At 36.4% G+C, this 16797-nt stretch overlaps 1 protein-coding gene across 1 annotated transcript in view; it reads right to left on the bottom strand.

Moving 5' to 3' along the window:
- LOC120526088 (adhesion G protein-coupled receptor F5-like) overlaps positions 1–16797 on the bottom strand; it is a 76659-nt gene that overhangs the window by 24622 nt on the left and 35240 nt on the right. The window contains exons 9-12 of the mRNA XM_039748983.1: positions 13448–13597; positions 7711–7917; positions 6181–6390; positions 5042–5188 (exon numbers count right to left, since the gene is read on the bottom strand). Of these exons, the coding sequence (XP_039604917.1) occupies positions 5042–5188; positions 6181–6390; positions 7711–7917; positions 13448–13597 (714 nt within the window). The remainder of the gene's footprint in view (positions 1–5041; positions 5189–6180; positions 6391–7710; positions 7918–13447; positions 13598–16797) is intronic.

The raw sequence follows: 16797 nt of genomic DNA, 5'->3' as shown, positions 1-16797 counted from the left end.
CAGATATATATATCGGTTCAGATATATACATTGGTTGGGATACATTGGTTCAGATATATATATTGGTTGAGATAGATCCGTTTGGCCACCTAAGTTTAGCATCTGATTAATAAAGTATCTATCTATCTCCCCTTCGCTTCATCATAAAATAAGCACTTAAACCATAAAGTAAATGCACAATGAATCACAAAAATAATGCATGTTGAAAAAATAGGCAATGAGAAAACGATGTATTATAAGCACTAACAAGAATAACAACAAAAAAAAATCTTGTGTTAATTTTCAAATTGGTATGGTATATAAAACACACGTGTCAAAGTAAAACTAAATGATCGAAATGAGTGTTGATTTTGAATGCACTGCTAAATACAATTTAATTGAAAGTAAACAAATCTCCTAAATGGGCATACATTAAAACTGTGTTAAAACTGTGTAAATACCATCCTCAGTTGTTCATCATCAACGACTTAATAATTATAGTCTACACAAGTGTTTTCAATTTGGTGCACTGTGGAAATAATAGTGTAGAGTCCCTGGGTTCAGACCTCAGAGAGACACACTCCTCAGGTTGTTGAGACCTGTCTGAGAAGGATGGGACTACCTGGAGAACATAAAAACAGCTTCACAATCTCTCTTTTGCAGACATAGCACTTAAGAGTGCACTATATCAGCCAGGAGATGTGTTGGGGGTCCGGCTGGCAGGATGTGTGTTCACCAGCAACTTCTGCAGAGATGAGGCACATTGAGCTTGCTAAGTGCTGTGTCTGCAAGTGCCAGTCTCCAAACTGATTTTTGGATGGCGTCTCCGGTAGTTAAGACCTTTGGGACAATTTAGCATGTGTATGACATTTAAGGGCATAGTAAATATAATAAATATAATATGTATGACATTTAATTTAATTTAACTTAATTTGATTAAATTTTTGTAGTTGGTAGAATTGTGGTGTGCGTTGGGATTTTTTGGGTTACAAAAAGTGTGGCACCACAGAGAAAAGGTTGGAAAGCCATTGCTGCATGCCTTTGCTTCTGGCATGAAAAAAGTTCTCATAGCAGCTATCTCACTTAAAAACCAACAGTTTACATTACTTGGGTTAGTTATGTTGCCTTATTTGCATAAATTAGTGAAGATACTGCTAACTGGAATAATGGGTAGCGGTAATCATTACACTTCTACTTTGTAGAATTGTGTCATTATATTAGGGCAGTCAGCACTGCAAGCTATCTGACAAGTTAAACACAAAGACATTAAAGACTTATTTTGGTTTTAGTGCCACTCAAAGATAACTTATTTTGCACTTATGTGGTATGACAATGATTCGATCTTCCTCTAAGAGTGCAATTTTTATGTTTGTTGCTTTTCTCTAGCATTGCACCAGGACTGCCCTAAGCCCCTCTGTCCCACCCCCCTTCCTCCAACTCCCCTGCATCTATATTGGCATGTATCAATAAAGAAAATGAACACCAGTATAAGGTGATCACTTCACTGCCTGCCTTGGATGCAAAATTATTTTTTAAAGTGTTAAACTGGCCACATTAATAACAAAAATCAATGCGTTCACTTTCCCAGGCCTAATATACTGTATGTAGTAGACTCTCAGTTAACTGGAACCCATGGAGATTGGTAGATGCCAGAGAAGTGTAGTTTCTACTTGCTTGAGAGTTACTATTTAAAATAGGCCTAATCGTGTAGTCCATAGTAATTAAAAGCAAATTAACTCTTTGAGGGCTGAATATTTTTTCAGCAGTCAGCAGGAATGTGCAGTAGAGCAGCTGCCGGACACTGGAGCTGTCTTCACACAGCTGCAGGCTGCCGGAACTAAAGGTGCATCCGGCGAGAGAATATGCAAAGCAAAATACTCCGTAGACAACGTTTTGTGTATTATTGTTGAATCTGACTCTGACTTATTGTGCTTTGATTTTGATGCAAGTGATCTGGAGACCGAAAATGAAAACAATGTACCAGCATCAGCTGAACGTGTTCGTGTAGCTGTGTGAGGATGTGCGCAACAGTTATCCAGGAGCGACATAACGTTACTATCCTCTGACATTCCTTTCTTTCTTAAATTTTCTTTACCACTGGAAACAAATGAATAGTGGAACCACTTCATAAAAAATTCAGGATCCATCCAACTGTTCCTGTGTTGATGATAACACACAGGGAAGTTAGTTATGCCTATAAGACAACTTAGATTGGCAAATTTGCCGATCACACATAACTTTCCCTTATGAATTCCTAATGTGTTTGCACGTATGAGCACAGCACATATGCTCTTTATTTAGCTTGAACCCGTGAGCTACCTTTTCATTACCACCAGCCAAAGTACAATCAAGCAAACACTTCCACATTAACCAAGGCTCATCTGCATTATAAATCTGCTCCGCACTCAAGCCATTTTCTTCAGCCAATTCACTAAACACATTACAAAATGAAGCGTCAGCTTCAAAATCCACCAAGTTCTGCTCACCTGACAAGTCTGAACATTGAATCAAGTATGCCAGCCACTTGAAAATGAACACGGACCCTCAATGTTAATTTTCTCATGCAACATGGGTTCAGAACAACCACCCTCAGACCTTTTCAGTGAAAAATATGGGGCCTAGTCAAGCAATTCCATTTTCTGTGAGTGAAGAGTATGACATTTTTCCACACTCGTGTCACTCTCTGACTTAGCATAAAACTCCTTAATCTTCTGAAACCTGAACCTTAATGTCATAGTTTCTTGATGAACCAGCATTAAATTCCTTCATAAGCGATTTTCACCTTTCTCAGTACTCTTGCATGTTTCCATCTTCTGCTTGAGGGTTAGCACTACACTTGGTGCCTGTTTCAGAATACTTAGGGTTGGGTAAGCACAAAAAATTTACATAAAAAATGCCAACCTACCATTTTATAGTCAAAGAAAGGGTAGATGAGGTTAGATCATATATATTTACAGACACGGAAGAGGTAGACAAGTATGTGGTGAGCGAGTACTAATAATAATAATTCCTTACATTTATATAGGGCTTTTCTCAGTACTCAAAGCGCTATGCACACAGGGACAAACCGGGAAGAGAACCCTCAATCTTCCACAGTCTCCTTACTGCAAAGCAGCAGCACTACCACTGTGCCACCTGTGAGGACAACTAGTGCGCAAGGAGTGGCCTTACACATGGGGCACTCTATAATGGCGCACCTTCCACAAAATCTATTTTAATTTATTTTAAGAATAATTTCTTTGATATTTTGCCAGTTGCTTGAGAGTGCCGGTTGTTTGAGTTCAGGTTAACAGAGAGTCTACTGTATATATATAGTTGAGAAGTTAGGCTTCCACTGATCAGACTTCTTTCTCTCTTCTTTATCACACTGCTGGCTTGCCTTCTTCACATAGTGTATCCAGCTGCCATGTCTTCCCCACATAAATGACACACAAGAACCTGGCTGTCCACGTGATCTATAAGAAAATGTGATTTGTCAAACCAGGCCACCTTCTTCCATGATTCCATGGTTCAGTTCTGATGGTCAAATACCCATTGTATGCACTTTTGGACAGGAGTCAGCATGGGTACTCTGAACAGTCTGCTGTTCTGCAGCCCCATATGCAGCAAGCTGTAATGCACTGTTCAGTCATAAAAAGCATTAAGTTTTTCAGCAATTGACACCTGAGAAGCTCTTCTGAGGGGCCAAACCAGACAGGCTAACTGTCTTTCCCCACACACATCAGTGAACTTTTTGGTAGGTACCAACCACACAAAACCTACTGTTTTTGAGATGCTCTGACCCAGTCATCTGGCCATCACAATTTGGCCCTTGTTAAAGTCTCTCAGATGCTTAAGCTTGCCCATTTTTCCTACTTCTAACAAAACACCTTCAAGAACACACTGTTCACTTGTTGCCTAATAAATCCCACTTCTTAACATGTCCTAGAGTAATGAGATAATCAATGTTATTCACTTCACCTGTCAGTGGTTTTAATATTGTGAGTGATTGGTATATTGACGTCACTAGATGAGGTAGTCATCAAAGCTGGGAAGTAAGCAGAGGGACATGTAAACTCCAGTTTTGCATCATATCCAGGGTCGTTTTAACGCATGGGCATGCTGGGCAGTTGCCCGGGAGCTCCATGAGCATAGGGGCAACATGCTAATCTACAGTATGTATGTTGTGACTTGCTGAGTGGTTGTGTAGGTAGGGGCTCTAGTGCTCTGCTTTGCCCAGGGGCCCATAATGCTGTTAAGACGGCCCAGATCATATCTCTCCACAATGTCCACCAGGTCAACTCAAAATTTTCCCAATATGTCTTAAGAATGGTCATACTCACAGCAATATAATTTTACTATTATTTGTGTTTGCATGTATATACAGTACATGTGCACATGTCTAGTTTGTTATTACTTTCATTAGGATAGATTTTTTTTTTGTTTCTTATAATCAGCAACTATGTTTAATAGAAGCGTTATTATTGTTCTAGTGCTATTACTGTTTTATTGGCATTTTTAAACAGACTATTAGCAGTTATAGATTCACTATTTAATGATTTAAGAATTTTTATAATTATTTTAGAAGAAATGATCTTCAGATACAATCTTTGGAAGTGTATTACCTCATGGAATGTAAGTATTTTTTAATTTAATGTTATTGTTATGATTACTTGTGTTAATAACACTTGCAGTCCTCTATTATTTGCACATTTATAAATTTACTATTACTTTATTTGCCGTTGCTATGATTATTATTAGATTTTACCCTTTATTCACAACAATTTGTCAAATTTGAATTGTATTTTGTGAAAATTAGCTTGGCACTGGTACTTCAATGCTACAAATAATGGAAATTATTTTTTCACTTATATTTTCTGAATTAGTACAAGCAAAATATGTAGCAAATATTAATAATGTAAAACACCAGCTTAACAATTTCATAGGCAAAAGTTTACAAAAATATGAACAAAAATCATTTTTTACAAAAATGTCATGATTTAACGACATTATTGAATCAAACATTTAGTATAAATCTCTAAAAACAAACACTTTTATATCAAAAATACCTATCACCACTTACTGTCAGTAAAGGATGATATAGTCATTATGCCTGGTGAGGCTTGACGGCCAGCAAGATTTCTGGCTATGCACTGAAAAGTAAATATTTCAGGGTTTGTGCAGGTTATCGGTGTTGTGTAATTGTAGCAGGTGAGGTAGTCATTGGAAACTAAAAAATAATAATAATAATTAAACAAAGTACTTGAAAAATAAACAAAACTTTCTATAGTGATTGTTCTAGTTTGCATTATAAAGATGTCCAATTCTGTACGATGATCAAGTATAGAACTATCAAACCCAACAAAACTTTATTATAATACCCAACACCAGCTCCTTATGATTTATATTAGTTTTCGTGTCAAATCACCATGATAAAAGAAAGTTATTCACACAGTAGATTTTTACAGTAGATGATTATTAGTTTGTACAAAACCTGGTGACAAGGTGCAGAGTGATGGAACATGCCAATGTCAGACACATAGAGTATTATTTCATGGTATTTGTTAGCAGAAACTGGCTAATAGAGATAATTACTCATAAAGGAAACCCTTGTAAGGGAAATTAAGTTCGATATCATAAAAAAAAAAAAAGATTTTCATTTTCTAGGACTGAACTGGATAATTTGTGAGTGGTCTTAATATATGTACACTAATAATAAAATGTCATTATTACATTTAGCGGAGAAATTGATTTTAATTGATGAAAAAACACAATGCAATTGAAATAAACAATGAATTTGATTTTATTAAAGCATAGTACCTCAGGTTTTTCAGGTCTTGTGTTATACAAAGAAAGAAATTAAAGTAATCTTCTGTGAGTTTCTAGGAGAGCAGCTTCTGAGAGAAGTTTGCTAACATACATTAATATGTTCTTCTACAAGGTATAAGGTGGGTGGTGAAGGACAGAGTTTGTTTTTGAGGTATGCATTGCTCTGTACAGGACAGAAATGATACAGAGTAGGCCATAATTGTGCCTGTTCAAAGAAAGATTATAGCTTTCTTGCACTTAGAATATGGGGCTGTGACTGATATGATTCTCAATTTAACATCTTCAACATACTGCAATACATATTTGAACATTTTAGCTTTTATACTTTATATCAAAATATTTTCAAGAGGAGTCAGTAGATGTAACCATCAAATTAAGAAGTACTGTACTTACCTTTTGTTGGTGAAAGCGGAATTTGTGTTCCAGTAGTAACATTCACATTTGTCATATCACTACCAACACAGCAAGCAAGACTTGTGTTTGTATTGCATCGAACATTTGCCATTACAGGATTGACTGTGACAACTGGCCAAGAATATACTGTCATAGATCCTGAACCACTAATATCTCTGCCACTATATTTATAAATGCAATAGTATATTCCTAAAAAAAAATAAAAGCAGACCCTTTTTTATTAAATTTCATGGATATATAATGGGCATTAAAATAGTGAAGTAAGATGACTTTACATAACACATCACAAACACATTTCATAATAAAAACAACATTAATGAAGTCAGACAGTCATTTTCTAACCCGCTTTGTCCTACATAGGGTCATGGTGGTCTGCAGGAGCCTTTTCCAGCTAGCACAGGGCACAAGGCAGGAAACAAACCCTGGAGAGGGCACCATTCTTTCGTAGGGCAAGTAATGAAGTCAATACCCAATGCTAATAATACAGAAATGGAGCACTAGAAACGCACATTCATAAAGCGGCTTGGGAACAGAATTACATTCAGGAGACATTATGAAAAAGGTGATGTGTTAATTTATTTATATACTGTACACACAGTATTATGAGTTGCAATACAGCAGTAGGCTTACTAATGGCAATGCAATAAACATCAGTAGAGACAATATTTAAAGAAGTATGGAAAAAAAGTAAGGATAGCGGCCAAAGACACGTAGAAAAAAATGTATTAGGTGAACTATGAAATGGAACAACAATGGAAGATGTGGCACTGGGCCAGGTCAACTTCCTCTTCCTTGCAAAACGGACATTGTGGCTAGTGATGATAGTTTCCTGCCTACAGTGGTAGAGAACAGGAAGTAGCAGCACACTACACCAAAAATAACATAACAAACTGCTGAAACTTGAGGTCACGGGTACAATTTATCAGTGTGATAAGGTGGCCTTTTTGCGCTTACTGTTTTATTAAGAAGTTTACTGTTAAGCCAGGAATGACCTCTGGAAGGTATTCATAGCCTTCTACCTGTCCATCTGGAGTTCAGAGGTGAGCTGAAATAAAATCTCACTGGCTTTGACAGTCTAGTGTATCCCACAAAGATGTATTATAAATTCCTCCAGCAAAAGCCTGTCCATGAATAAAACATTTCTTACAAATGATTACCACATCTCAAATTATTTTTAGTTATAATTTTCTGTTAGTAGGAAGAACAACAGATAGCTGACAAAACTATTCTTTCTCAGCATTTTCAGATGGATATTGCTATATTGAAGACTACCACAAGAGACTAAAAAATATTAACTTTCATGAATGTGATTCTTCATAGTAAATAAAATGATTATACAATAAACTACAATAATTACATTGTCTAATATTTAGGCTCTATTAAAAAACTAAAATAAACAGAAAATAAAAGAACATCACATGCATACAATTACAAATATGAAGGTAATAATTATATTTGTTTATTTTCACTTTCTTAAAATATATCCTAACAAAAATGTAAAAAACTTACCATTCATATATTGAGTTATAGAAACAAACTTGATGTTTGCACCATTTATGGTAATACTGCTAGTACTAGAAAGTGACACATTTGTGCCATTCTGCACAAAGACCCAGGAAATGCTGTCATAATCACCAACAGTAGTTGTTGTGCAAACAGCTGTTGCAGAATCCCCAACAGTTGCACTTGGTGGTGTAAATTGCACAGTTACACTTCCTGCAAAAGGGATTGTTTTAAAATAAAAATATTATTTTATTTTGGTAACTTAAGTAACAAGCTTAAAATTATACATCATTAAACTGTAACATATAAACATTTTTGTATATTCTTACATAATATATGTTACTCAATTGCATCCGAAGCACAAGAGAGCTACACAGATTTTGAATATTCAGCATAGCACAGTAATCTCCATCCATGACATATCCATTGACCTTTTTTGTACAAAGAAAACTATATAGGATTTTGATACAAAATGTATGAATTTCTTTTTTTTTTTTGTCTAATATTACTTTGGGATCATTTCATGTATATCTGAGTTGTGTACTTCTGTGTTTTTCCAATTTAGCATTTAATGGAGTGCCATCATGAGCATAAATTAAAATGCCATGCCCTAACTCCCATTTATAACTATGATGGTTTGTTGTTACATGATAACTCCTCTATGCTGCCCACATGGTCAATTGCTTTCGTAGGTGAAGTGTTTGTAAACACTAGGCTGCATATATTTGGTGACCAACTTCCTCATTTTAAAATCCTTACATCATTCTTGTTCTTTTCATTTTAACTACTACTGCACCCATAGCTTTAAAAGCAAATGCTATATTTTCAATTGCATTTTGCTTTCCATCTCTGTTGAATCTCCTTGTAATATTGTTTCATTGTGTACATTTTATTATTTTGTCTAAGTATCTCTAAATTATCCATTATTTATTTACAAGAAAAGTAACATTATAAATAAAAATTTGGTCAACATTAAGATGGACTCTAGATGACAACTTCCTGAAATGGCAAATCAGCACCTCTGGAGCACAATCCTGTACAATTTAATTCACTTGGAGTTATCTACAGGCTGAGTCAATACAATTTGATGAAAAACCTTCAGTTACTGGTCATTGATCAAGGTATATAAAAAACTTAATATGTAAATCTTTTTCTGTTATTTAATTTTATTCACCTGAAGGCCGAAGCCTTTCCACTCAGCAGAGGGACATGGCGCTGAAGTAGGTACTAGTCTGTTGTAATGTCCTCTTTGAAGTTTCTGTGTTTCATAAATACTCATTCTTAATATGTTTGTACATGCTTATTAACCAATAAATTGCTGGTAGTTAACTAATTCTTAAAGTTACTTTAATTCTTAAAGTTCATTTATACTTTGTAGTTGATTGGTAAAACACTGAGGGCATTCGTTTAACACTTTGATATCACATACTTTTGCACTGCTTAGAAAATTTCTATTCTGTTACTGTAGAATGTCTTTCAATATTATAAGTGATATGCAATGCCACTGTGTACTTAAAGGACAATATGGTATAAGTAGAACATCTGACTCTTATTTGTTTACCAATGTAATCAATCAATCAATCACACTTTATTTAAAGCATCCAGGTAACAATATGACATACAAAAAAATTATAAGGAGCAAAACAAATATAAATAAATCAAAAATCTGAATTATTTCTATTACTCTTTAAATAAGCATCTCTATGTCATTGACAAGAATCAGAGTGTTAGTAATATTATATTTCATATATTATGTATATGAACTTTCTTTAGCATTTGTTAAAAAGTACCTCCATGTGCACAGGTATAAATGTAAATATGACTAGAGATATTTATGTATACAATAAAGTATGATGCAATAAAGTTTTTATCGATAAATGTTTGTAAAAATAAACTGAAACAAAATTTCAATCTAAATTGGAAATATGATAAATTCATTAGTTATCTTTTTTTTCTGTTCACCCTGTCCAACTGGCCTTATCATCAGAATGTCATTTAGAAATTAAAAAAAAAACCAATTCTATATTTCCCTTTATTATATCTATCTTACACAAGTGTACATTATATATTTTTTATACCATTTATGAATTATTATTCTTATCTAATTTTAATTTGTTTTTCTTTGCATGTAATTACTTCTTTGACATCTTGTAATGCACTTTGAGCTACATTGTATGAAAATGTTGTATAGAAACAAATGTTGTTTTTGTTGTTGTTGCCTGTATTGATAAATTGTCATTAAGTGAAGCTCTACAACATTAAAAAGCATATACTGAGTCACTTCTGTTGCTTGTAGATCACTAGATCATATTTTTATTTTCCTTCTACTAGTATTATATGCTGTAAATAGAATATTCTCTATAGAGTGTTGCTTAGGTAAAAAGGTTTGTTTGTAAATATACATTTTCAGAGATATGTATTGGTTCAGGTAGCACGGTGGCACAGTGGTAGCGCTGCTGCCTCGCAGTAAGGAGACCTGGATTCACTTCCCGGGTCCTCCATGTGTAGAGTTGGCATGTTCTCCCCGTGTCTGCATGGGTTTCCTCCCACGGTCCAAAGACATGCAGGTTAGGTGCATTGGTGTGGGAGTGTGTGTGTGTGTGTGTCCCCTGCAGTGGGCTGGCGCCCTGCCTGGGATTTCTTCCTGTGTTGGCTGGGACTGGCTCAAGCAGACCCCCGTGACCCTGTGTTCAGATTCAACGGGATGGAAAATGGATGGATGGATGTATTGGCTCACATACATTGGTTTGAATATAGAAGAAAAACTGTATTGCAGTGTAAAAAAAAGCCTGTGCCAGGGTGAAGTGTCTTCTGAACTTTGGACTTGTGTTTGTGTAGTCGTGGTCTCAGTTTTGGGTACAGGAAACCACCTGCAGGTTCACAATGTGTATTTACATGTCCATTTTTTGGCCAAATGTTTGTGGACACCTGACTGTCACACCTATGTAAATTTGTTCAACATCATATTCCAATATGATGGTTTTAAAAAAAAAACCTCAATTTACCAAAAAGACATTTTTCAGGAAACAAGTAACAACTTAATATTGTGCGGGCAGTCTGAGCATGAAGCGTGTGAGAAAGAAAGCCAGCTCTTCAGAAATGGCTAGTGACTGTATTATACAGCAGATTCCAATTTAAGTGATAGTGAAGCTCAAATGGTGAACTCTTCTAATGTGCACAGAAATATTACACATGTACTGCTAAACAAAGTTTGTGTCCTGCTGGCCTAGACGATGGTTAGTCCAGACTAGGACTGAACATGTCTTCTTTTGATGATTCAATTTGTAAGGTAAGGACATACCATTGTTTTTTAAATACTAGTAGCCTAATAAGTATCTAGTTCAGTACATTACCACATATACATTTTCCATATTACTTTGTGGGTGTATTGTCTTACTTGCACCTTGGCCCATGGTGAGTGGCACACACTGAAAGCAAAATCCAGGCTGCTAATGAGCACTGACTTCTTGACGAGCTGCTGCCATTCTTTACACTAAGAGTATGTAATTCAGAAGGCCGAGGATGAGATGTACCGGCCAACAAAGCTATTATTTGAAATGCTTTATGGACAACAGATGCAGTGCCGGATCTAGAATGCCTAAGCTGGAGGTGCAGTTCGACAAGCTGATAAAACAGATCTCAGCATGATAAAGGAGCCACTTTGAAGGTAAAAGCAGATCAGCTGAAAAGCAGAGGAGGGGGTTAATTTGTGTATGCAGAGAAACAAAACAAAGATCTGGCCTTGAGCAGATGGCAACTTAAAAATATTTTGATTACTTGGTAAAGATTTGCAATTTGTTACCTGTTACTTTACACAGTAGTGATAAATACCTTTTGAAAATAAAAATGTCATTTGATGTACTGACAGAGGAATTCACTAAAGTCTACATACCTGAGCAAAACGTTGTAGTCAAAAAATCATTGATGTTTTGGAAAGATGATTTGGCAATGAAGCAATACAAATATCACACAATTACTGAGCTGGCACTATGTCTTCTCTACTGAACAATAGGTAAAGTTTATTGGAGGTTTAGCAAAAGTGTTTGCAAACTAGCAAAACACAAAAACTTTTTTTCTCATGCATGTACCGTATGAAGGTCAAGTAGGCCTTTGTGGATCATGTATGTGTACCATACGGTCCCATTTAAATGGCTCTGTGAACTCTGGTCATCCTGCATAGCAACATGCCTAGTAATAGTTGTAAATGCCACATGGGCTAGCTGGGCATCCTGACAAGAGAAGGGGATGGTTCCTTACCTGGATGGGAGGCTCTGAGCTGACAGATGGGCATCCCCACCCAGAGGACAGAAGGAGCCAAACCGGATGGCCGGAGGAGATGGACAGACAGCCCCCCGGAAGTGGAAGATATTGCTGGGGAGTTCATATTCCCCCAGAATAGATGATGGCAGCAGCACTCCGTAATGGCACCCATTTGGGAACCAGTAGGGAATGCTGGGAGATGTGGTCCACAAGGGGGCACTGTCGGGAGATGCATTTGCTAAAAAGGGACTTCCATATGACCCAGAAGTACTTGCTTCAGGCAGTGGCCCTGGCACTTGAAGTACTCCCGGCTCCTTAATAAAAAGGACTGCACTCCTTTGTCCAGGTGAGTCAGAGCTGGGAGGACTTACAGCAAAATTCAACTGGAGGAGGGCAGTGTGGTGGTGAGAGACAACATTGTGGAAAGAGAAAAGATTATTGTGGAGAAACCTGTGCTTTTTGTTACGTTTAAAGGAATTTGGTTAATAAACCATCCTTTATTTGAGCCCGGGACTCTTTGTGTGCTTGTGTTGGGGTTTGGGGCAGGCTCCATCACACAGTAAGTACATCACACAGTATACACATTAAACTCAAAATGGCAGCATCAACAGAAAACAAAATGGCATCGCTAGATGTTAAAATATTTGAAATTTTACTGAATAAAAGACAGACCCTTATAATCCTTAAAAGTGAAGGTCTTCCTCTTTAGAGAAACTGCAAAGAAAGCCAAGGTATCAGTGAGCACAGTGTTTCCTACACAATTAAAAGGAGCGTGAAAATGGAGGAAACTCTGACACAAGTCACAACAGAATCTGAAGACAATCTTCTGAGAGGCAAAAGCTTATGTGACAGATCCTTTTGATAGTGTAGGAAACTGTATTTAAGGAAATTATGTTTTCAGAAGTTATTGAATGTGGTATGATTACACAGTACAGACTCATATCAAATTTAACTGTTAAATGAAAAAGATCACTTTATGCCTGGCATGTTCTATTATTGACAGTTTAATGTTTATGTATGCTGAGTTGACTTTTTACATTGTTTTCCTTGTGGCATTTTGATAACAACTCTCATTATTATTTTTACCTACTTTAGATTGTTTTACTTTTCTTCAAACTATTTATTTGACATCTTTTAAAACACTTTGAGCTACACCCTGTGCATGACAATACAAATACAAGTTGTTGTTGTTGCTTAAACGTTTAGAATATGAGGTACCAAAATTGTCTGGTTAACTTAATATGTAACATCTGTCCTTGTTTATTTTCAAAATTTTTTACATTTTTGTAGGGAGTGTTTTGTAATCAGGTAAGTATCCTAACCAACATCCTTGTAATATAATCTTTGCATGTTTATTAACTGTGAATAGGAAAATAACCACTTTATTTACTGTTTCACCTGAATTATCTGTTTTCCATTTTCAGTCCATCCCATCAAAACTAACTACTGTTTTTCCTGAAGAAAATTTTAGTATCTTACTTACCAGGTAATATAGCTCTGACAGTAACACTTTGATTGATGGATAATTGGAGAGATGAATTAGATGTTGTGCAATTCACAAATCCATTGTTTGAAATGCAACTGTTTGGTTGAAGAATAAGGGTGGAGCAGGTCCCATTGGAAATTTGGTTTACTAAAAAAGATAAATGCAAAAGTTGAATGATTTAGCAGTGCAGTACAAATATCTATTAAAATAGTTTTTCACTTAGTATGTAATATCAAACATACTTACTTTTAGGGGGGATTTAAACCTGATTTTGTGAGAACTGGTTATGTAGCTCCTGTTTTATGGATTATAACATCTTTATTCTCTAAAATGTATATTTTAACATGGTGTGTATAATATTGCTTATATTTAATATCATACTTCTATTTGTATGTCTATTGTCATAAAGTAATACTTGATGTTGTATTCAAGAGAATAGGATTTATATAAAATGTTTATGAAACCTCGCCTGGAGTAGTATGTGCAGTTTTAGTCTCCATATTGTGACAAAGAAACAGCAGAAAGTACACAGAAGACAGACTAGGCTGATTCCAGGACTGTAAGGTGTAAACTGAGAGGAAATACTGAAGGAAATTTAAGTGAATCAGATTAATAGGAGTTGACAGTGTTAAAATTAAGAAGAAAATTTGTATGGTGGACCTCAACTGTTATTTTAAAATGAGTTCTTCAACATGAACATGGAGAAACTCGGTAAGGGTATATTTTCACATAGACATCAGAAAGTTTTTTCTCTAAAACAGAGAACCAATCTGAGTAAGTTACCATATAGTGTAGTAGACAGCAGAACTTTGGGTATCTTCAAAATGTCACCTTAAAGTTATTTGAGTAAAATAGGATTGATGAACTTGGCTTGACCAAATGGCCTGTTATCTTAAAAATTGTTCTAGCGATTAGAAAAAGCTTTGCAGTTGGGATCTAAGGAGGTATCTGCAACCACAGAATTATGTAACTGAGGATTTGCCCTTAAGCACATTGTACTCAGGTACAGTAACCCTGGTATGTAGGTTTGGTGTAAAGTTCCCAAGCCACATAAAAAAAAACCCCAATTATTTATATATTTGGTATTTTATTTTATAGTTGTGTATGTGTAATGTAGTAATTATTGTAATGTCCTTTACTTTATTTGATTCAATGATTAAAACAAAGTTTCATATTTTTGAATAACTTGAAGCGTTAGGAGGAAGCATGTAAAGTAACAGAGTTACATCTATACTAATAAAAGGCAAAGCCCTCACAGACTGACTCACTCATCACTAATTCTCCAACTTCCCGTGTAAGTAGAAGGCTGAAATTTGGAAGGCTCATTCCTTACAGGTTACTTACAAAAGTTAAGCAGGTTTCATTTCCAAATTCTATAACGGGCATAACTGAATACTACTTACGCACATATATATGGCCATAGCCTGCAGCTTGGTCATTGTGTGAGGCAGAGTTGCGTCCCTCATCACCACGCCTCCCACGTAGTTGGCTGCCTGCCTCATCATCCCCATGCCTCCCATGTAATTGACTGCCTGCCCATATAAGGCCATCCGTCAGCAGCACTAATCTCTTATTTATAAACGGCGCAAATACAATATTCACATGTACTTAACCTATAATCCAAGTATATACACATCCCCACACGTTCCCCAGTCCTTTATCTGAACTTTCTTTTAAAAGTTTATAATCACACGGCCTGGGAAGTCTGATGTGCGCCACGGACACGTTTACTTAATTTACATGTAAAGAAGCGATCTCACTGGCTTGGCGACAGTTCCTTTATTATACTCACAGGCAAATCTACAACTTTATAAGAGACTCTGCCGAAAACAAAAGAATGCAAGAAAGCAAGGTAAAGAAACGGAAAGAATCTCTTATTTATAAACAGCACAAATATATTCACTTGTACTTAACCTATATTACAATCTCTTATTTATAAACGGCGCAAATATATTCACATGTACTCAACCTATATTACAACTATATACACATATAAATTAGACACCCAGACACATACAATCCCCACTTGTTTCCCAGTCCTTTATCTGAACTTTCTTTTAAAAGTTTATAATCACACGGCCTGGGAAGTCTGCAGTGAATCCGGTGACCAATCCTGATGTGCGCTGCGTACACGTTTACTAAATTTACATGTAAAGAAGTGGTCTCACCGGCTCGGTGACAGTTCCTTCATTTAAGAATGAAATCCGTCTCACCCGGGTGACTCGGCATTAGCGTCCATCCATGGCCGACGCCCTCTCCACAACAGATAAGTAAAGCCGTGAGCTCTGAATATCCCTTTTAGGTTAGCAGGCACCCCTTCTACGTGCACCCAACCGTCCTTATTACGGAGTCTTCCTTGCTTTACCGCTGGTTATGTTATTTTTAAAATGTTTCCTTTTCTTTTTCATAACTTCTTTAACACACTACTTCTCCGCTGCGAAGCGCAGGTATTTTTCTATCTAAACATGTAAAAGGCAAAGCCCTCACTGACTCATCACTAATTCTCCCACTTACAGTACATTAACGACATCCCATGCTCATGTGCCTCCTCACTCGCTTCCTTACTATCCTCAGCTGTTCGTGCTCACTGCTCCCTTCTACTTTACTCCACCGCTTCAAGCCTGTTATTGTTCGCCTTGCTTCACGTCTGCCTGCTGGTGACTCCTGCCTTTTCGTTTACTTCACCGCTTTACTACGTTTAAACTTACAACCACCAAAACTTTGTAATGGCACCAGGCTTTAGATCGAATCTCTGCACAAAAACCTCATTGAGGCAACTGTCTTCACTGAAACAAGCTCAGAGAAGACTGTATTTATTCCTCGCATCCCTCTCATACCCGCTGAACTCCCATTCCAGTTCAAACGCCTCAAATTTCCAGTAAGGATCTGCTTCGCTATGACAATAAATGAGTCACAGACTCTAATAAAGGTCGGCATTGACTTGACACAAGATTCCTTCTCACATGGCCAAATGTACATTGCATGCTCAAGAGTAAGCTCAGCAGACATTTTCCAGCCTGAGGGCAGAACTGCAAGCGTTGTTTACAAAGAGATCCTTACATCCTAAAAATGTGTATTTCTCATACACAACACTTACAATCATACTCATCATTCTCAATACTAAAATAAGCCTATGACAATTACATTGATAATCACGCTACGTTATTTTTAAAATGTTACCTTTTTTTTATAACTTCTTTAACACACTATTTCTCCGCTGCGATGCACAGGTATTTTGCTAGTAATATATATGAGGTGACGGGCGCTAAGCAAACTCCTGTTAATCATGGAGAATTCACTGCATCCACTTAACAGTGTCATTTCCAGGCAGAGGAGTAGCTTCAGTG

Source organism: Polypterus senegalus, chromosome 3, assembly GCF_016835505.1.
Source record: "Polypterus senegalus isolate Bchr_013 chromosome 3, ASM1683550v1, whole genome shotgun sequence".
NCBI lineage: Eukaryota > Metazoa > Chordata > Cladistia > Polypteriformes > Polypteridae > Polypterus > Polypterus senegalus.
Note: the sequence above shows the minus strand (reverse complement) of the source record. Positions and strands in the feature narration are given on the sequence as shown.